Source organism: Monodelphis domestica, chromosome 3 (genome assembly GCF_027887165.1).
Source record: "Monodelphis domestica isolate mMonDom1 chromosome 3, mMonDom1.pri, whole genome shotgun sequence".
In the NCBI taxonomy this organism is placed as follows: Eukaryota; Metazoa; Chordata; class Mammalia; order Didelphimorphia; family Didelphidae; genus Monodelphis; species Monodelphis domestica.
Window position 1 is genome coordinate 316611048 of NC_077229.1, and position 22725 is coordinate 316633772.

The window sequence follows — 22725 nt, forward strand, 5'->3', positions numbered from 1 at the left end:
CTGTGTGACCCTGGGCAAGTCACTTAACCCCATTGCCTAGCCCTTACCACTCTTCTGTCTTGGAACCAATACACAGTATTCCAAGATGGAAGGTAAGGGTTTAAAAAAAAGAACCTTGATTATATATAATTCTAATAAATAAAAAGTATAAAATAAATTATAAATAGTATAAAATATATAATATATATAAAATAACTATATGTGATAGAAAATGTATATTAAAATTATATGTTATATAAAATCATAAGTAATATAATATCAATTTATATGCCACATATAATTTCACATATAATATTAATATGATACAATGTTCATATAATATAATTATCACATATAATATATTATCATATAATTACATGTGAAATTACATATGCCACATTAAGATTATATATTATATAAAATAAAGTAAAACTGAAGAATATTGATATCTCTATATATTTTTTCTTCATTTCTTAGAATATGGGTACAAATAAGTATCCATCCAAGGTCACTTTGGTTTAGTTATAACCATATAACTTTGATAGAGATTCATCTTATAATAACTACAGTGAGATGTTGACTCTCAGTGCCCATAAATGAGAAATCTTCCTGGCTAAGAAATTTCATTATGTATTTGTGATCCATGCTTTGCTCCATTCTAAATTTCCCCCTTCCTTTAAAACAATAATAACCTGCAAACACATTTCATTGCCAGTTTAATTTGATTCAAATGTTCCTTTCCCAAACTTTGCCTTTGACCACACTTTTCTACCATAACAAAATGAGGTCTTTAGTCAGTGTTTTATTGCAACAGTCCCTGTGCCCTGGGTTATAAGCAAAATAGAGCATTGCCTGTATTGTGTAATTCTTACATCCCAGCAAAACATTTTAGCCTTAAGTAATTAAAACTAAAACTGAAGAGCTAAGTGGTCTCTTATTTTCCAGTGTAACTTCATTATCCTATATGACCCTTTGACATACAATTAAGGGATCTCATTTCTTTGGGGTTTTTTAGAATTATTTTTCAAAATGATTTTTAACATTATATTCATGTACCTAATTCATTTTTATAATTCCTACATTTTAGGTATCGCCTCCAGAGCTATCAAACCTACTCTAGGAATAATTGATCCTTTGCACACACTTCACATGCCCCCACGGGTAGTAGCTAACAGTGGTTTTGATGTACTTTGGTAAGGACCATATATACTCTTTTTTTTTTTAGTACAACATTCTACTATTACGATATATTATATATGAGTCTGCTATCCAAGAACCAGGAATTTTTTCCCATTAAAATGTAAGTAAAATAAAATTATCAGATTGCTTCAATGTCAACTTGGAAGTAGAGGGTTTAAACAAATAAGGTAAGGCACAGGTGAGAAAGTGAAAATAGGAAGAGAAAAAGTAAGGTACCAAAGGGAAGCAAGAGGAGTTGGGCCCCCAAAGAGGGCTTCATGCTTTGGGAAAAGTTAAAGTTGAAGGATGAGGTGAGAATTCTAGGCTTGAGCCCTACTTACCACCAAAGCTAGCAATACTATTCATAGTTCATCATTTTTGCTTGTTAATTAAATGAATCAACACATAAATATGACTTCACTTGTTTATTTCACCTAAAGGGGCTTAATATATGTACTTAAAGATTTTCAGAGCTTAAGAGTCACCAATTGCCAACCCCCAGGTTGGATAAAACCATCAGTAGCCCAAAAGCTCATAAATGGCATCCAATAGCATATTCACAGTGGAATGAACATTTAACTTTCAAAGCATTAAGTTGTATTTTGTATGGATAGAAAATGACTCTTTCATTTCATTCACTTTCTTTACTGTTCCTTTTTTTAGCCATGCATTGGAATCCTACACGGCCCTTCCTTACCACAAGCGAAGCCCTTGCCCTTCGAATCCAATCAATCGACCGGCTTACCAGGGTAGCAACCCTATAAGTGATGTCTGGGCCATACACGCATTGCAAATCGTTGCCAAGTATCTTAAAAGGTACGCTATGCCTTTTATAGACTCTTCATGTAGGATACTGAAAATGAAACAGAAAACACTGTGCTACCCTTATAGGAAAGCAGGATGTGTCCAGTTCTGGAATACTGAGCATCTTCCTGTCATTTGACCTTAGGAAAGGCAAAATGGGGCTAGAGATTGTCTACTGAAATGGCATGGTAGAACTGATGTATGAGGATAAAAAGACCACAATCCTCCAGACCAGAAAGGCAAAGATTAAAAGTCCAAGAGGGGAGCATGACCAAAATGTACAAAATCTTGACTAGTAGGGTTGAGGTCCTATTGAAGAAAGATACCAGGAGGCATCTTCTGAGCAAAACTGGCTTTCTTGTGAAAGCTGCCATTCACAAAGTCAGGGTCATCTCCAGACATAGCTGGACACATCCAGACTGTATCAGCTGGAAACTGAACAAGATACAGACAAATTAAAGGAAGTTTTAGGTTCTTTACTCTGTAAAATGAGGGGGTTGGACTAGTGGTTTTCTAACATCTGTTTTGGGTCTAATGTTTATTTATCTGTGATACTTAATATGCTGAATCATAAAATAAGGCACTGCAACCCAAGAGGAAGTTAGTAAGGGCAAAAATATAAATGAATTCAAAAAAAGGTGTGACCAGTTTATGAAGCACAGAACCATAAATAACCACTAATAAAAAAAAAAAGTTGTACTTAGACATGCAAGACAATTATGAACATTCCTTGGGGCTTCTATCACAAGAAAATATTTACTCAACAAATATAGGAGCACTTGAACTGTATCAAATGAACTGGGATTTATACTTTATGCAAAAGAACCAGATTCCACAGATTCACTCCAGAAGGAGTCAGCCAGCTGAATCTTCTTTCCCTTGGTGGGGCAGCCCATCCTCTCTATAGGACATGTAGCCTCTGGTCAATTTATAGATAGATATAAATAGATAGATATAGATACACATAGACATACATGTAGGTATTTATTTATAATATGTTTATACATTTAATGTATATTTATTACCTGTTATCAATTATATATTTACAAATATATTTATATTTATGCACACATATCTATAACATATCCATATATCCATATAGCCAAGATAATTCTCTACCTAAATGAGACATCCCAAACCCACAGAAGTTTTGGCCTCTTTTAAAGATCATTTTTAATGTCACTTCTTGTCCCTTATGAAATTAATGGTACCCACACATGTACCATACCCAACATTTTAGCAGTAAGAAGCCGACTTTTCTTTTGGACCCCAAACTGAAATTTTACTAGTAGAGGGAGCTCCCAGAAAAACATTTTCCCTTCCAAGGCAGATGCAATGCTGAAAGTTGTTTAAAACTTTGAAAGGTTAAACAATTTGCCAAGGATCACACAGCCAGCATGTATCAAAATCAGAATTTGAATCCAAGTCTTCTTGACTCTAGTTTCCATTTACTGTACCATGCTTGAGATACTAACAGATAATTTCAAGACATAGTTGTATAATAAATACATTTAAAATGACATATTATAGTACTATGTGAGGTCAGGTTGGGGGGAGTGGTGGAATGGAGTCATGTTGACCAAAGAGGTCAAAGAAAAATATAGATCATTATCAGTAGCATGATATAGGTACAAAGATGTTGAGAAGCTATGGTTCTCTCTCTTAGAAAATAAGCTTATTTCCTACCCATCAAAAAATGCAAACATACAATCAAGACAGCTATATTCATAGTTGGATTTGGATTTTTCTTTTATTTACACATTTGAAACTAGTTTGGCTATGGTGAGTTTTTTGCCCATGACAGTTCTCAAAACCCATCATCTAAACCAGTGGTTCTCAACCCTTCTAATGCCGTGACCCCACAATACAGTTCCTCATGTTGCAGTGACCCCAAAACAAAAAATTATTTTGGTGGCCACTTCAAAGCTGTAATTTTGCTACAGTTATGATTCAGAATGTAAATACCTGATATGCATTATGTATTCTCATTGCTACAGATTGAGAGGTTGAGAATCACTGATCTAAATTGTAGAAAGATTATCATCTTTATTAGTAGCATCACCTCCACCAATAAAATCACAGATCCCAAGAGTATGGAAATCAGGTTTTTTTATATGTCACCTGAGGAAAGGTACACTGGAGGGCTATGAGTGGCCATGAGTACTCTCCTCATGTTAGTCCTGACAGAGAAATCTTCTTGGAAGGAGGCTTTAAGCTATGGGTTTTGGAGAAGATAATGGCTATCCTCCTGCAACATCAAAGGATGGAGAGAACAAATTTTCAGGTTGGATAGAAAAAAAATAACAGTAGGCATGTGTATAGTACATTCAAATTTGAAAATTGCTTTCACCTCATGATTTCATTTTCTATCCTAATAGTTCTGAGAAGTAAGCATAGCAGGTATTATCCACATAATATCTGAACTCAAGCATCATACATTTTGAAAAGTGTATGTTGGTTCTAAAGATACCAAAAGAGGTCCCTAATGGATCCATCTTAAAGGAAATATAAATAAAAGAATGATGCTTTAGTCTATACAAACTCCCTGATATGTACAAGCAACTATTGACTTCAGAAGGAGTTCCATCATAATTCTGGAATTTTATATATATATATAGAAAGAGAGACATACACACACACACATACATATATTAAAGTAGCCTACAGTTTTAGTCCTAATTATTTAAAGTTGAAGAAGAAAAATGAGCTTTTGGATAACTTTCTAGGCAATGTCAACATTTTAAGGGTCAATGCTTTTCTTCCCACAGGGCTTTTGTTTCATATGACCAACATGACAGCATATTTATTATTCCTTTACTGAAACTGCTTTTTGGAGAATGTTTCTCCATTTGGTTTGATTTAGAAAACTACTGGTAGTTTGAATAATCCAATCAACTTTTCTTCCCATTGAATATCACATTCTTTCCTTATCTTGCCCTCTGGGCAGTTCTTTTTCCAATTGGAAATACCAGGGCTGTTATTTTAATGTTGGGTATTTATTTATATTATTCACAGAGCTGTCAGAAATCCGGATGACATCGAGGCAAAGTCAAACATGCACTTGGCAAGCGCTTTTGCTGGTATTGGCTTTGGAAATGCTGGTGTTCATCTCTGGTGAGCCAAGTTCAGATCTGTCTTCATCATTTTAACTTCTAGATTCGGACAGTTATGAGAAATGATCAGAGTTAGAGATACTATTGAGAAAACTTCAACTGAATCTATTATAAAGTTTTCTCAGTGAATGGGACATTCATCTATTAGATTATAAACCCCATGAGGTCAGAAACTGAATCTTATTGCTTCCATCTAACACTTCAAATATAGTACATATTCATTAAATATTTGTTGAATAAATTAATGTCATTTATTGTTGACTTTAAGCAAGATATTTCCTCTTTTATACTTTCCACCACCATTTCCAAAAAGAAAAAACTGTTAGCAGAATGAACCTTCTCCAATAATGTTCCACTTAATTCAATTTCAACAGACATGGAAATGCCTACGTTGCTCTATGTATTAAGAAAGATACAAAAATAAATAAAGCTTAACCCTTACCCTCAAAGAACTTCTAAACCATCAATCAACAAGCTTTATTAGGCATCTACTTATGTGCCAGGCTCTGAGGTTACAAAAACAAAAATGAAGCAGTTCCTGACCTCAGGGAGATTATATTCTACTGGAGACATATGATACACATAAACAAATAGTAATACACACATTCATGTATAAACACACAGAATATTATGCAAAATGAATGCAGGGTGTTTGGGGTTGAAAGGACACTGGAAATTGTATTGAAAGATCAGGAGAGGCTTCATGTAGAAGGCAGTGCTTAAACTAAGTTTTGAAGGAAACCAGGGATTCCACATAAAAATAATATAATACAAAATAGCAAACAAAATGCATAGGCAAAAACATGGAATATGTAACCCTATGGGCTGATTAATACATTTATTAGTACTAGAAATATTCTGGAGCCTTTCATTGTCTTACAGATCTATTTATCCAAACCCACCAAGAGAAACATTTGGTAAAAATTATATAAATAAATAAATAAATAAATAGTAAAAATGGTAAAAAAAAAAAGATTTCTAAATAGTAAAAAAATAATGATGACTGTAATGTGTCACTAAGGACACATTGCATTCCCAATGCCCCCTTTGATTGGTCATACTCCCAATGAAGACAGCATCCTGTAGGGGGTGTGCACTAAGGATATGTCATCAGGCTATGTATGCATTAAAACTACAATATATTTGGTTAAATAAACTTTCTGAGGGATGCCTTCTCATCTTTGGAGATGGGAAGACCAATTCAGCTGTGGAATAGATGGATATTTTTTTCCTCTTGAATCAACATTTATTTCTTACAAAATACTATAAGCCTTTGGATCAAAATACTCTGCAGTTTTTGTTCATGAAAAGGCATATCTCTAGCTGAGTAGTATCTCTAGGTTCTTGGGCCAATCAGGCAGGGGTGGGGAGGAATGGGTGAGTTTGCATGAAATTGAGAATTCTGTGTAGTATTCATTCAATCCATTTCATTAGAATCTTTTATTAAGTGCCATACCTAAAGGAGAATTGTTCATGTTAGAATTATCTATTAACTTAGAGACAATGATCATACCCATTTATCTGAATGAAGAATTTCTTTTGTTTCCAGCCATGGGATGTCTTACCCAATTTCTGGTTTAGTGAAGACATATAAAGCGAAGGATTATAATGTGGATCATTCTTTGGTGGTAATTTTTTTTTAAATTTCACTTTCTATTTCTTATAGCTTTGGGCTAATGTTCAATTATTTGGGTCTCATGGTAAACAGTGTTTAGAGGCTGTTGGTTGAAGAACAAATTCTCATATTGATTAACACTCATCATTTGGGGGGGGGGGGTTCTTTCCCTGCAGCCCCATGGCCTTTCTGTGGTACTCACATCCCCAGCAGTATTTACCTTCACATCCCAAATGTTTCCTGAGCGGCACTTAGAGACAGCGAAGATTTTGGGTATGATCCTGCTATTCACAAATCTGTTACTTATATAAATGACACAAATGAATTTCTCAGTGTTGCTTACCAGTGACAAAACTGTATATCATAAGCTAAAAATATTGCTGAGAGGGAAGAGTTTGATACTGAAAAATAAAACAGAAACTCATCTTAGATTATAACAATATTTCATGGAATCATGAATTTTAGAATGGAGAAAGATTATAAGTGACCATCTTGCCTTCGAGTAGGTAATGTATTATTTCTATTTGAGAAATATGTCCAAAGAGACTTGCAAAAACTGAGTTACCTACCCAGGTATAAATATCTAGAAAATTATTCTGTAAAGACTAGCCTTCTGTCTACTGGTCCATTTCCTTACAAGAGAGAATTTTAAGTTTATTAGTCTTTTGTAATGATTACCCTGTGCAGCTAACAGAGCAGTGGGCCCAGAGTCAAGAAGATTCCATTCAAATGTATCCTCAGATATTTATTAATTGTGTGACCTTGGGCAAGTCACTTTATCCTGTTTGCCTCAGTTTCCTTATCTGTAAAATGATCTGGAAGAGGAAATGGCAAACCACTACAGTATATTTTTGCCAAGAAAACTCCAAGTAGGGTCACAAACAGTTGGGCACAGCTGACAAGAGTGGTTATTCTATTAAGTGTTCCCAAATTATATATTAATAAATATCATGAGAACATGAGTTATTCATCAGGAATGTTTCAGCTAAATGTAAGAAAGAAGTTTCTAAGTATGGAAAGCTCCCTTGTGAAGTATTCAAAGAGGCCAGATTGCCATCAGTTAGATTCTGGAGAGGGATTTTTTACTTTGGATAGATAGATAAACGATATAGCTTTGGCTATATCCATTTTTGACAAATGATAAAATTCTTTAACAAATATTTTTAACAAAAAACTCACTTATCCAGAATCCAATACATGGTAAATCCAAACATTAAGATTTTGGAGAGTGTTTTTGTATAATGATGATTGATTTATATGATAATTTTGATGCACTGTTAGACCCTGAAAGATACTTAGAATTTTCATCAATATCAATGACATTTTCATTTTGGGCTTTGCTCCTTTTTTCTCCACCCAATTTTTATTATCAAATTGTAGAGTTTTATATACAGCAAAAGTATACTAACAATTTTCAAAGAACTGAAAATTGTTAAAACACATATATTGTAGATGCTAACTCACCAAGATTGTTATTTATCCAGAATGTCATTGTTATTCTTACTTCATTTTCCAGAATTTTCTTTAAATGTTAGCAGTGAATCCCAAGAAACTGGGAGAGGAGGGCAGGAGAGAATTTGGACCTCAAATTCTAAAATAAAATAGTATTTTTAAAATTTTAAAATAAAAAAAATATTTTTTAATTTTTTACATGGTATTAGGGAAAAAAATAAACTCATGCTATTTTTCTGCATATTGCTATGTCATCCTTCTTGGGCTCCAGGTGATACATTGAGTGTGTACTAAGTATGCTCAACCTCCCTCATTCTTATTATATTATTCATATTATGTTACTCAAAGAAACCTAGGGGAAGTGAGCATTGTCACAAAGCAATTTGATATTGCCATACTTGTTTCTGGAAGATTTATTTCCTGTGATCATTTTTGTTAATCTTTAGGTAGGGAAAGAGTATTGTATTTCACTTATTCAATTCTCTGGGCTACTGGGCAGCCCAAACTGGTACTAGGGTGGCTTTGTTAAGTATCTAGACATTATTAGGAGGAGGAACTCCAATTGTTAACTTTCAATTCCGGTTAGCAAAGATAATTTTGAGGCTAACATTAATCAACATCTAAGAAAGCCAAAGAAAGTATTGAAAAAATAGGTCCCCTTTTAGACAAGACTTGTTATTAAGAACTAACAACCTGTCCTTTCTGCAATATAAAGCTTCAGTAACAAAAATATAAGCTCCCCCGCCCAAGTTTGTTTTATGTTATACTCTACTTGAGTCATTAAAATGCTTAAAGGCCCTTTTTTGTAATCTTCAACTTTCCTAGCTTTATATTTTTTAACCTTTCTATACCAAGCCTTTAAAAAAATGTTCTCTGAGTTAGCTGAGACTTTCTATTTCCATCCAGCACCAATAGTCTTACACTGTTAATATACCTCACTGGGAGATCTAGAGTTTTTGATGATATATTTCATGACTGCCTTCCCAGAAGCAAAGAAGCTATAAAAATACTCCTCTCATATTTTAGCCTCCTGCCTAAGCAACATTTCAGCTCTTCTAAACCTAGGTTGACTAAGTAACTCAAAAGCCAAGCTTCCTATCCATCCTGCTGCTTTATATCTAGGTAGTATTTGTTTCATTTTATTGAGTTTGTTCTCATATTTTCTAAAACTCTGAATTATTATTTTTAAACTATGGCATGTTTTCTAACAAAAGTAAAAATGCATTGTTGTCTTTCCACATAATCACCACCTCCATGGCCAAAAAAAGGAACTAGTCTTAAGGGACTAGTCTTCAAAATTAGTAGTCCATAGATTTTTCTATTCCTTGTAAAAATTTCCTTTTTATTCCTTCAAATAACTCAAGTTGTTTTTTATACTTCATCTCCCAAAGTTGCCAACTTTCCAAATATAGTGCAAGGCACAGCTGGAAAGTGGGCATAAAATGGAAGAATCATTATATAGAGAGCATGATGAATTTTTTCTTAGTTTTTAGGGTCAAAGCAAGAGAAACTCAGCTTAAACTGAAGAATGAGAGATTAAAACCAGATTAAATGATATTAGCTTATGTTTACCTAGGACTTAATTTCTTTTTTTTTTTTAACCCTTCTCTTACATCTTAAAAATCAATATTGTATATTGGCTCCAAGGCAGAAGAGTGGTAAGGACTAGACAATGGGGGTTAAGTGACTTGTCCAGGGTCACACAGATGGGAACTATCTGAGACCAGATTTGAACCTAGGACCTCCCGTCTCTAGGCCTGGCTCTCAATCCACTGAACTACCCAGCTGCCCCCCACACACACACACATATAGTATACTTTTATAATTGATTCTAGACCTATGTTCTTAGGAATAAATAACAGAATAAATTCATAAAAATATCAAAAGATCTTCCAAAACTTAGACTTGTTGACAATCTGATTCTCTCCTCTCATGGTTGTAAATGTCCACATTAGAAATTGTCACTTCAGAGACTTCTGTGCGGGGCTTCTGCTCCTTATTAACTGATGATTCTTTCAAAGAAACATGCCCCTGGCCTTTGGGAGTTTCCAATCTAATGAAATCTACTGATGAATTAATTGACTATACCTAGAACGGGAAAGGGTTTCCTCCGATGTAACAAACATCTGTCTGTGTGTGTGCATATCCATTTTATTGTTCTCCTCTTTGGTGGTTGTGATGGCCCTTATTTTCACAGCCTTCCTTGTGTTTCTGTATCTCCACTGTTCAGAAAGGTGTTTTCAAAGCATCCCAATTCAAAGCGTCGCTGGGAGGGAGAGCTAGGAGAAATGCAAAGATCACACCTCTAGATGTCACCAAATTCCAAGCCTTGAAATTGACGCTTGTCGAGTTTGCTAGTACACTAGTGTCAGCCTCCACCTCCAAACGCGAGCTTTCTACCCCTCCGGCTTCCTTTCTGGGCTTTTTTTCATTCCTTTCTTTCTTCCTTTCTCCCCTCCCAAGCCAGGGACAAGTTGGGGGCGGGGGTGGGATGGGGTGGGGTGGAGGGAGGGGTTGGAAGAAGGTTTGAGCGGTTGTTTGTTTGTTTGTTTTTGGTCGAGGTCCTTTTTCAAAAAGGGATCCCAAGAGGCGGGAAAAGGAGTTGGCTCCAGCTGCCAACTTGTCTGCCCTTCGCCAGAGGTATTCCGTGTTTCCTCGGAGGCGGCAGCGGCAGCGTCGCCACGCCTGGTTGGTTTCGTGCCATATTTTCCAAGTTAGTCCAACTTAAGGCAAAGGCGACATTGCCGGCCCTTCTCCTAGAGGTCAGGGAAATGACAGTTATGTGCAAATGAGGGCTTGAGCTGATACCGGGATTAACTTCAGACCAGAGCAGGTTTCCTCCCCGCTTTCTAGGCTACAGTCCAGTTTTATGTCTTATTTCAGGAGCCGAAGTCCGCACTGCCAAAATCAAAGATGCCGGGCTTATTTTGGCCGACACGCTCCGGAAATTTTTATTTGATCTGAATGTTGACGATGGTTTAGCCGCCATTGGTTATTCCAAAGCTGATATCCCGGCGTTGGTCAAAGGCACGCTGCCTCAGGTAAGACGGGAGGTTCTCACCGTCCTCCCTACCGGATGGATGCAAGCACAGCAACGTATTTTTAGGAGGAAAACTTTTTAAAATTTATATTGGAAGAAATTAAATCCAAGGTCCCCCAGAAGACTCGTTGCTTTCTTTTTTGCAAGCCCACCCCTTAGGGCAAACTTTCTAAAGGGGAGGGGAGGAGGCAGGAAGGAGGGAGGAGACACCAAATGTTCCTTTTCCTTTATGTTTTTCCATAAAGAACTGCACACCACAGAGCCAGGTGTTTTTAACCTGATACATGTATGATGCAACCAAAAGGCTTCTTTCCGTTAAGAACGGAGGCAAGGCTCCCACGGCCCTGAAACTTCCCTTCCCTCTGTAGCACTTTCCTCAATGTAGTATTCTTAAAAAACAACAACAACAACAACAACAACAACAAAACTTAAGGAGGACGACAGAGTGATAGCCAGGCCTAGAGACAGGAAGACAGGAGGTCCTGGGTTCAAATTTGGCCTCAGACACTTCCCAGCTGTGCACCCTGGGCAAGTCACTTAACCCCCATTGCCTAGTCCTTCCTGACCTTCTGCTTTGGAACCAATGCACAGTATTGATTCTAAAAGGGAAGGGAAGGTTTGGGTTGTTTTTTTTTTATTGTTTTCAATGAACAAAAATCTATTTTATCTCTCACTTCCTCTCACCCATGAAATACTCTTGACAGTCTCTCCCATGAAATAGGATGAAAATATTTTGAGTTTCACTATTTTAAAGTTTTACTATATTCTTTCCTTAAGGAAAATTACTTTTCTCTTATTTTGTTAAGGATAGTAGTGGCTCTTAAAACTAAACCTGGTTGCAGGTGGGTGGTTCAGTGGATTGAAAGCCAGGCCTAGAGATGGGAGGTCCTGGGTTCAAATATGGCCTTAGACACTTCCCAGCTATGAGACCCTGGGCAAGTCACTTAACCCCCATTGTCTAGCCCTTACCACTCTTCTGCCTTGGAACCAATAACACAGTAGTGATTCTAAGACAGTTTAAAAAATAAAAAACTAAACCTGTGACAATTTTGCTTAGCAGTTTTCTAGGAACATAATTCTGAGAGTATGATTTTTTGGAGGAGTACTGAGTGTATACTAGGAATATAAAGTCAAAACAAAAATGTGTCAAGCAGGAATAGGAGTGGTGCTAAAAACTACTCATTTTTTCTTCCCTATATTTACAGCTAATATAAATATATTAAGTTATGTTGTATCCAAAAGTCCCAAACTCCAAATACACATGTATGTATATATATAAATGTATTGTTAAACACTATAATTCAGAGCCACTTAATATTTCTCTATCCAAGGCAGATATTCAGATAGTTTGGAAAGACTTAACCTCTTCTCTCTATTCTTTATCTCTTTTAAGCCACTATTTCAGCTTAGAATAGGATAAATTTTAAGAGAGCCCTTCAAACTGGACAGTTATCAACCAAGGCTAGAATCAAGGATTGTCCTTGGGAATGAAGCAGCCATAATTTGAAGACTGAAAGTAGCCTCTAACTTTGTACAGGAAATAAAGAGATACTCTTTATTCCTCAAAGGAGCCTCTGAAAAGTGCCATCATCAGGAATGTTTGCTATCACCAAAAAAATAAATAAATAAAATCTGTGATTTTCTCATTAAATTGCTTGATTTTAGGATCATAAAAATGAAATATAAAAGGGGAACCTTAGCAGTCAGGCCATTTAGTTTGGCCTCTTCTTTTTAGTGAGAAGAAAAAGAGGCCCAGAAAGATTAAGTGACTTAACCAGTGTCTCATAGGTAATAAGTAGCAGAACTGAGATTTCTTTTTTTCAATTTGTCAGTTTTTCTTTATTTTTTTCTGATGTATACATACAAAACATATTTCCATATTATTCATTCTTATAACTGAATAATATTATAAAAACCAAACCCTAAATCACATATCCAGATAAACAAGTGATACATCATATATTTTCATCTGAATTTATACTCCAACAGTTCTTTCGCTGGAGGGGGATAGCATTCTTTTTACTAAGTCCCTCAGAGTTAGGACTGAGATTTCAAACCATGTCTCCTGCCTCCAATTTTAGTGCTCTTTCCCCTAAACCAGTATATTGTGACCTGCTGGATTTTTTTAAAAAGTCATTAATGATCTTTTAGGTTTGACCAGTCATTGACCAGTCACTGACCAAAAATAAAAATACCCCCCAAAGCAATACTGTTAAGCAAAATCAACATAGCAGTCCAAAACACCATATGCAACATCTAGCATCCATAGATATTTCTGATATTCCTGTCTTTGTTTTTGTTGTTTAATTGTAGCCAACACTTCATGACCCCATTTGAGATTTTCTTGGCAAAGATACTGGATTGGTTTGCCATTTCCTTTTATCAGCTCATTTTACAGATGAGGAAACACAGGCAAACAGGGTCCAGTGACTTGCCCAGGGTTACATAGCCAGTAAATGCCTAACCGCCTTGGTTACTAGAAATGAATTTTTCAGTCGTTAGCCCAAATCAATGATTTTCTTCCAAATGAATTAGAGCTCTGAAATTTTCATTCTCAAAATGTAATTTCAGAGAGAGTTTAAAATTCAAGATTGGCTACTAAAATGCAAGTTAATTAGTAGTTTATTCTGATTGCCTAAGATAACATGTCACATTGTGAAAATATGTGGAGTAAAACTGTATTTTTTAGACATCTAGTAGAGAGGAACTTCTCATATTGGTACGAATTAGTAACTTCATAGTCTAAGAGACATGCCTCCTACTTTGAGCTTAAATGATTTATCCAATGTCATTTAGTCAATATGTGAGAGTCAGTTGATCCAGGTCCTTCTGACCCCAAGACCAGTTCTCTTTGTTTTGCTGTAATACCTCAATAAAATCAGAATACGACTAAATAAGTTTGCTAATTCAATCACAATATTCAAGGTAAAAAGTTGAACATTCTGATTACCAGCCAGGACTACAAAATAATAAGATTGTTTATAAGAACTACTAGAAAAGTCTGCATCATTTGCACTCAGCAAATATCTGACAATTCAAAAGAGCTCCAACTAGTTTTATCTTGGGGTTAATATAAGTCCTTCTTTCCTCCCTCCCTTCCTCCCTCCCTCCCTTCTTCTCTCCCTTCTTTCCTTCCTTCCTTCCTTCCCTACATCCCTCCTTATTTTCCTTCTTCCTTCTTTCTTTCCCCTTCTCTCCCTCTCTCCTTCTATTTTTCCTTCCTTTTGGAGCACAAATATATGTAAATTCATACATTTCTGGAATAAAGAACCAGAAGAGGTCTTAGAGATCATGTAGTATTGTTTTCTTTCATTAAAAAAAAAAAGCCCTTACCTTCAGTCAGTATTGATTCTAAGACAGAAGAACAGCAAGGGCTAGACAATCAGGGTGATAAGTGAGTTGTCCAGGATCGCACAGCTAGCAGTTTTCCTAATTTTTAATAGCAACCAGCAGGCTTTTCATAGGGCTACTATTTCTAACTTTTGCCATTGTGGAAGACTAATTCAATTTTTATTTTCCCTTATTACAGAAGGCAAAATTTAATGGCGTGAAAATGACTTTATGCTTCCTGCACAGGATATTTCCTGTAATCTAGCCTTTGATATTATAAAATTCTTTTATGTTCAACAGGGAGCAATCCATTCCCATTGGAAGAACCAACTCAATCAATATCTGTGGCCAAATCCCGCATCACAGGCTGGTTATCACACCCAACTTTGCAGTATGCAAAACTGCTGTAAAGCATACACTAGAAGGGAACAAAAGGAGTATAAATTAATCTTTGGGTTTTCTGAAACCTCTAAGAATAATCATTTAAATTTGAAATAAAAACATTTTATTTTTGAGAAGTGCTGGCAGAAGGGTGAGCTAGGAAATAGTTTTATATTGGTAACAAGCTGGGCAGTTCTATGGCACAACAGAAAGAGTGCCAGACCTGGAGTCAAGAAGACTCATCTTCCTGAGTTTAAATCTGGTCTTCAGACACTGATTAACTCTGTGATCCTGAGCAAGTCACTTCACCCTGTTTGCCTCAGTTTCCTCACAAGTAAAATGAACTGGAGAAGGAAATGGCAAACCACTTCAAATCGCTTCCAAGGAAGCCCCAAATGGAGTGATAAAGAGTCAAACATGACTAAAAAACAAAACAATGTGCCAAATTTTTGAAGGAATAACATAATTATTTTTTATTTAATGTATAGGATATTATTAATTATAATGATATACTTAATAATTTGTTTTGTTTTATTTATAATTATTGTATTCTTTGATATATTCTAAATAATAATTATAATTAATAACAATAAGATTAAATAATTAAAGGAGTAACATAATAGCACAATGGAAAAAACACTGATTCTAGTGACAAGGGAACCTCAGTTCAGATCCCACCTCTCAAGTATGAAACATTGCACAAGTCACTTAACTTTCTGGACCTCAGTTTCCTCAAGTGTAAAATAAGAGGCTAAAACTAGGTATCTCCAAATCTCTGATCCTAGTAAGAATTCACTTGTTAGTGTCATCCCTCTCCATCTCTCTAGGTGGTAAAGGCATAGCTTTTTTTTTTAACCCTTTCCTTTTGTCTTAGAATCAACACTGAGTATCAATTCAAAGGTAGAGGAGCATTAAGGGCTAGATAGTTGGAGTTAAGTGATTTACCCAGGATTGCCCAGTGAAGAAGTGTCGGAGGTCACATTTGAACCCAGAATTTTGCATCTCCAGGCCTGGCTGTCTATCCACTGAGCCACCTCGATGCCTCTGGCATAGTTTATTGACTATAATTTTGATTATTTTATTTAGTCCTTAGATTATTTAGTATTTTTATTTATTTAGTATGGTTTTTTATTTTTAGCATTATTTTTAGGATTTTTATTTATTTAATATATTTTATTTAGATTATTAATATTTAGTTATTTTAGTAGGTATTTAGCCTTTGAGGAGTCAGGATAGTGAGGCAGAGTGAAATGGGGAAAGAAGAAACAATTTTCAAAAGCTCATACAAAACAGAAAAATTCTTGCACACATCTGCTGTTTGGAAGCATAACTCGTGTGAGAAGAGGCAGCTATAGGCCAGTACAAAGCGCATGGCTGCACCCAGTTCTTTTTTCTACTCCCCGAGTGGCCCTGGCCAGATCACGTCATCTCGCTGAGCTTGTTCTTCCACTTGGAAAGTCCGAGCCCTGCCCTGGAGCCTTATGAGGAAGGAGATCATTCACAGAGGGAGCCTTGGCACTCTATACATGTCAATTAAGAAGGACAAGTGGTCCATCCAGCAAAGAATGTGAAGGGGGGGAAAGGAAGCCATATTCTTTTGTCAGCAGATCACGCTTTTCTAAAGACCGAGTGAATTCAGTGTCACTGAGCAACCTTTCGGCTTTTCCAAATTCCACATTCCCCCTCTCCTTTACTCTTTCAGGAAAGAGTCACCAAACTCGCTCCCCGCTCTCAGTCGGAAGAAGAATTGTCCGCTCTGTTTGAGGCTTCGATGAAACTGTACTAATTTAGGCTCAAACACAAAGAATTCCCATCTTCGGCGCCAGTTCCGAAGGCAGAAGCTGCTCTCTCCAGTTCCTGAGCTTTTCTCACCCACAAATCATCTCCCTGCTGCTAGCTGGTACACCTGGCTCTGGAGTCTGCCCCTTGTCTCTGGGTCAAGCCACTTCCATGAAGCAGGCTAGGAAAACTCCCCGAGAGCCTTCGCTTCCTCCCTGTGTTGGCCCTCGGGAGTAGCCCACTCTTGCCAACTTTGCCACCAATACCCAGAGAGGTCAAATGACAGGGAGAAATTTGGTTTTTTTTTTTTTCATTTGAGTTTGAAGTTGTTTGACTTTCCTTTGAAGAACGGTGTAGGATTTTTCTCTTCTGATGAAGGAATTGCATAAAATTGGAGCCATTTAAGCAAGAAGAGACAAATGGAGATAACAGTCTCTCTTTTCTCCCCCTCGACCAGTCTTCTCTCTTCTTTTGTCTCCCCCCCCCCCCTTCCCATCTCTTCCTTCTTCCTTTGGCCCTCCCCTTCCCTTCTCTCTCTCCCTTCCTTCCTGCCTCACATAATTCTGCTAGTCTTTTGTTTTCCCTCTCTCCCATGACTTTTGTCCCCTGCCATCTGAGCCAGGTACATCTCTTGTGACTGTCACTTTAACAGAACTCACCGAGTGAAATCCAGCAGATTTTTTTTCTTCAGTTTTTTTTTTTAATTCCAGATACTCATTAGTTTTGGGAGAACCATCTAATAAATTGAGAGAGTACTTTTCAACAATAAAAGAGTAGGATATGGAAAAGAGAGGAGGACCCCAGGAAGTTATTCTTTTATGTCTAATAAATTTTGGTTTGTGAAAAATTCCAGGAACACTCAAATCGAACAGGATCAAAAAATTAAAGAAAGTAATGTTAAGGCTACTAATCCTCCAGTGTAGGCATTCTTAACCTTTTTTTCTTTCTTTTTTTTTTGGTGCCACCAGCCTCGTTAGTGTTCTGGTGAAGCCCAGGAACCCCCTTCTAAGACTTAATGTTTTTGAATGCACAAAATAAATTATTTAGGATTACTAGGAAAAGTGATTATATTGAAACACAGCTATCAATATATTTGTTAAAAATAACAAGAACTCCCAAGATAGTGAATAGAATATCCTTTGAGAGGAACATTAATTCACCCATGGAAGCAAAGGGCTATAAATGCCTCTTTGGTCCAGAATAAGTTAATTGAAAGACACGAAATTGTATCAGAACCCTGTACTACATATGAACATGCAAAGAGAATACAGAATATCTAGCAATTTTTCCCTTAGTCACAACTAGTCTACAAAAACTTCTATCTTTTTCTCCTTGGTTCTGATTATAGTGGTGATTCATGTAATGGCATCAATGTTCTGAAAAAGGGCAGTATAACACTGGTACTATGAATCATATTTTAAATTTCCATTAACATTTCAAAATGTGTGTGTGATTAAATAATGTACATGTAAATAATATATACATAAGAAAAATAAAAGAGACTTTACTGCACCTCCCAATGGCTACGCTCTTCTAATGTTTTCTAAAGTCTATAGCCTTATGGTAACTGAATAGCTATTATCTATCCATTATAAGGAACCATAAAAATATAATAGAAATGGCTTGCAAACTGTAATTCAGGAAGCCATGAAGCTTATCTCAGCTCAGCCCCCTTAGACAAATCATTTCACATCTCCTGCCCTGAAATTTCCACAGTGTAAATTGAAGGTGTTGGACGGACTGATCTCTAAAGTTCCTTCTTGTTCCAGAATGCTATGATTCACTGCTTCTGATAGACAGTTATGTTCCAGCCACCAATATGGAGCTTAAAATTCAGAAAATATCACACAGACACAAACCTGAGAACTAAAAATACAAAATTTTCTTTTCTGAATGTTCATTGCCTTTACCAAGAGTAGCCAGATGTCTTAATGTGAATCACAAGTAACTGTGCTTGGCAGTCACATCAATGGAGGAGAATTTAAAGGTTAGGAATAAAGAAACAGATTTAGGAAATCACAATTTCTTATTTTAATTCCTTTCATTTAGTCTGAGAATTTAAAATGTCAATTCCTTTTGTAGTCAACAAGAGTGAGATATAGGATCCACCCTAATCCTACAAACCAAATACAGGCATCTCTCACTTTGTAGAATGGTTGGATTTATTAAAAATGGTTTTCAAAGTGAATTTCTGTAAAATCAAGTCTATTTTTTCATTGACTCCCATTGTAATATAAAAGCTGCTTTTTCATGCGGAAAAAAATGATCCCAAAAGACTAAGTTGAGCATTTGGAGTTCAAACAGTAACCAGCTCTATGACATGCTGGAGTGATGTCATCATAGCATATATATTTCATATGTCATAAATCATATACCATTATATTGTTGACAGTACAGTGCCTATTGAGAGTTAGATCCATTCCCTGTTTAGAATTTTCTTTCCTCTTAAACCATTTTTATCATATTGTAACAGTTTTCTCAATCAGGGATCTCCTCCCTGCCATTAGTCACTTCTCCTCCCTCAGCTTTCTTTGCTTACCATATATTCATGCATAATAAATGTTCGTTGAATTGATTTGGTCAAACTAAGGATCTAGTCTGTACCTGGAAGCTCCATGCAACTTTGCTTCTAGTTCCCAGAATTTTGACTCCCTCTCTTGGGTATTCATGATACCTAATAGGGTTTCCCTACAGGAGAAAACATTTTTGGCAGTCAGTGTTATCTAATGAATGATGGTTGGGACTCTAGTTTGAAAATTCTTCAAGTCTGAAGTTTCAGATTTTATAAAATATGAGTTCCATATTTTTAAGTCCATAAACTTGTAATGTTATCTATCAAGTTCACTTAGGAGAAGGTATACTTACAGGTCATTGATTGACAGAAGTAAGGATTATAGTTTCTTAATCCATATATGATTGATATGATTTTTTATTATCTAAACCAAAGCTGTAGGCAGCTAATCACTTTTCTTTCCTTCTATTTTCATTTTTAAATATTCAAAGGAAAATTTTGTTCATGTCTCATTTTACCATGTCATATTATTAAGCAGAGAATAATTTCTCTCAAGTCTCTCTTTAAAACCAAGTAGCTTATTTATATTAACATTGAGTCCTTACCTGCTTTGGGCTTGTTTTTGGTTTGGATGAATTTGTGATGAAAAGGAACATTTTTCCCTTCATTTTTAACCATCAGAATTTAACTTGTGTTAAACTCAGGGTTAATTATGCTAAGGAAAATAAAATTAAATGGTTATAAGACCTCCACCATGATGAGTAGAGAGCCTCCATGAAAAATTCATAAGAAAAAATGAGTAAGAGACACACAATATAAGATAACATGAAATAGTTGTAAAATGCATTAAAGAAGCAACCAGAGATACATCTGAGGATTTTTATAGTTTGTATATTTCTAACTTTAAAGCACTAAACAGTCTTTTGTTTCACAAAACACTACATAAGTCCAAACTCGACATGTTAGGCTTAATTATTGAATCCTCCAATAAACAACTAATTCATTCTGCTCTGTCATCCCTTGCTAACATACCATTTATGGGCAGCCTTGCATTCAGAATTGTCATGGGAGTCCTGGACACAGCTGGGAGGAAGCGGAATGGTCAATGGCACAGAGTTAGTATGTCATCTTCAAATAAATAAAACTTCAAAGAAGGAACAATGCTAAGAAACAGAAACACAGATAGGAACAGTACAGAGAATCCACTTTTTCTCCTATTAAAAAATACTTAGAGCGAAAATTGCTTTTCTGACCTTTTCACCTTCAGAAAGATTAATGGTTGTTTAGAATAGGAACTGTACTCCAGTGAGGCACCACCTCGATCTGGGGATTGGCCATAAGAAAAGAAGTTTTTCACCTTTAGGTCAGCATTTCAAATGTTGCCTGCATCTCTGATGAATCAGAAAGTCATAATCGGGGGACAGCTGCTCAGTTACCCATGTAAATTGGCTCGGTGGTCACTGGTAGAGCTCCCAGGGGACAATCATCTACATCACAATTGGCCCTTAGGCTGGCAGTCCCAACAGACTCCCTAACATCTTGAATCAGTGGATAAACTGAATTTCTCTTTCCACAAAAGATGGTTCTGAAAGGGCCAAGTTGAGCAATGTGGGGTGAGATGCACCAACTCCTCCCCACCATCACCATCTAAGAGTGTCCAATCTTTCAATCTATCCGGTCTGTGCCTTTCCAAAATATTCCAATTTCCAAAAATTCCAAAATAAATTCATTATTCAAAATGCCATCCAGGAACAACACAATAGCTAGCATCTTCCATGGAACTTCTTCATGTGGCTACGTACAAGACAGTAACGTCAGTTTTTGTTATGAGGTTTTAGATAGTTTTCCTTAATTGATGCCTTTTCTTTCTACATCACACACAAATCTGAATATATCCTTCTCCTCAATCCACTTGAGTGTTTTCATTGTAACAAAGATTAGCAAAGAAGGGGGGGGGGGGGTGGAGAGACAGTTCTGCAAAGCCAATCCAAGTCTGACAACTGCATCTGATTTGTTATCTAACAATATAGACAACATTCTCCATAGTTCCTCACCTCTGCAATGAAAGAAGGAAGTTATTCTCACATTTCTTCTCCAGAACCAAGCTTTAGTCATTATAATTACCTAGCACCTCATTTCTTTATTGTTATTGTGCTTTCCTTTTACATTGTCATTGTCATTGAATAATTTGTTTTCTGAATTCGTTGTATTTTGCTCTATAGAAAACCACTGAAGATTGACTGAAATTGGTAGTATAATTGAAGAGTGGACTTCTTATTAGTCTAAAATATGTCATTGATTTCACCTAATTATTAGGAGGCACAGTCACTTAATTGTTGGTCTGTCTCCATAATGTGTGTTAAAAATAATTGCTGAAGAGTTTGAGACTTGAAGGGCTAATAAAAGTAGGTTTTTGCCCCCAAACTCATTATGGATAATTAAGTAGAATCAGGAAAGCCCAAAGAGAAAAGAAAGCAAAAGTGTTAATGACCAAGATCCTAACAAAGAAACACTCATACATGAACTCAATTGGAGCAACATATTCTCAAAAGTAGCCCAGTGGTGACAATAACCATTCCCAATGTGGGTTTGCTTTTGGTGCCATTACCAAATTAAAAACAAACAAACAAACAGCTAATTTATAACAGAATTAGAAAGGCACAATTTTAAGACAAAACTGCTATCTTAATGAAAAAAGGCAATGAGACAATCTAGTCTCCTCAGTGTCCCAATTGTCCTCTTCTGATCCTGCTCCAGGTTGTGAGTACCCCAAACTGACCACAATACTGAAGATATTGCCTGATCCGGCAAAATGATGACTTCTCTTATTCTGGACCTTCCGCTTCTCTTAATGCAGTCACATTCAATGTTAAGCTTTGGGTATTAGTGCAGAAGCAATTCTCATTTGGGGGCAAATTATGTTAAGTAGCCTCTGACATCCCTGAAATAATTCTCAAAAATGCTTAAAGTTGTCCCTAAAGAGGAAAATTTAAATGGCTATGAAGCGCCTCAACAAGATGAACTTTCATAGTATGATTCTCAATTACAAAGCATTCACAGAGAACAAACTGAACTGACAATTTTAAATGAGTTGTATATGTGAAACCATTGGACATATTTACTAATGGAACTCTCCAAACTTGGAAAAACCTAGAAGCAATAAATTGTACTTGAGGAATCATATTTTTCAAAAGCTATTGATCATAGTGGGGAAGAGAAATCACTTGAAGACCACATACTTGAAGCAATTTAATTTGGGTATTTCCAGAGATGATGTTTAAAGTGAATGAGTTAAAAAAATAAAAAGCAGCAAACCTAGAGTCGGGAGGACATGGGTTCAAATTTGATCACAGACACTACCTAGCTGTGTGATTCTAGGCAAGGTATTTAACCCTGATTGCCTAGGCCTTGCTGCTCTCCTGTCTTTGAATTGAAACTAAGATAGAAGGTAAGGGTTTATAAATAAGTAAATAAATAAAATAAAGTGAATGGATCAACTGTGGCAAAAAGTTTGTGAGTTACTGGATTATTAAGTTCAAAT

The 22725-nt window shown here is 36.1% G+C and overlaps 1 protein-coding gene across 1 annotated transcript in view; it reads left to right on the forward strand.

Annotated features, from left to right (window-relative positions):
- Nucleotides 1–18192, forward strand: part of ADHFE1 (alcohol dehydrogenase iron containing 1) — a 33969-nt gene extending 15777 nt beyond the window's left edge. Inside the window, exons 8-14 of the mRNA XM_016431503.2 lie at nucleotides 1067–1172; nucleotides 1822–1974; nucleotides 4978–5076; nucleotides 6625–6703; nucleotides 6867–6963; nucleotides 11026–11183; nucleotides 16596–18192. Coding sequence (XP_016286989.2) covers nucleotides 1067–1172; nucleotides 1822–1974; nucleotides 4978–5076; nucleotides 6625–6703; nucleotides 6867–6963; nucleotides 11026–11183; nucleotides 16596–16679 — 776 coding nt within the window. The 3' untranslated portion in view covers nucleotides 16680–18192. The remainder of the gene's footprint in view (nucleotides 1–1066; nucleotides 1173–1821; nucleotides 1975–4977; nucleotides 5077–6624; nucleotides 6704–6866; nucleotides 6964–11025; nucleotides 11184–16595) is intronic.
- Nucleotides 18193–22725: the final 4533 nt, after the last annotated feature.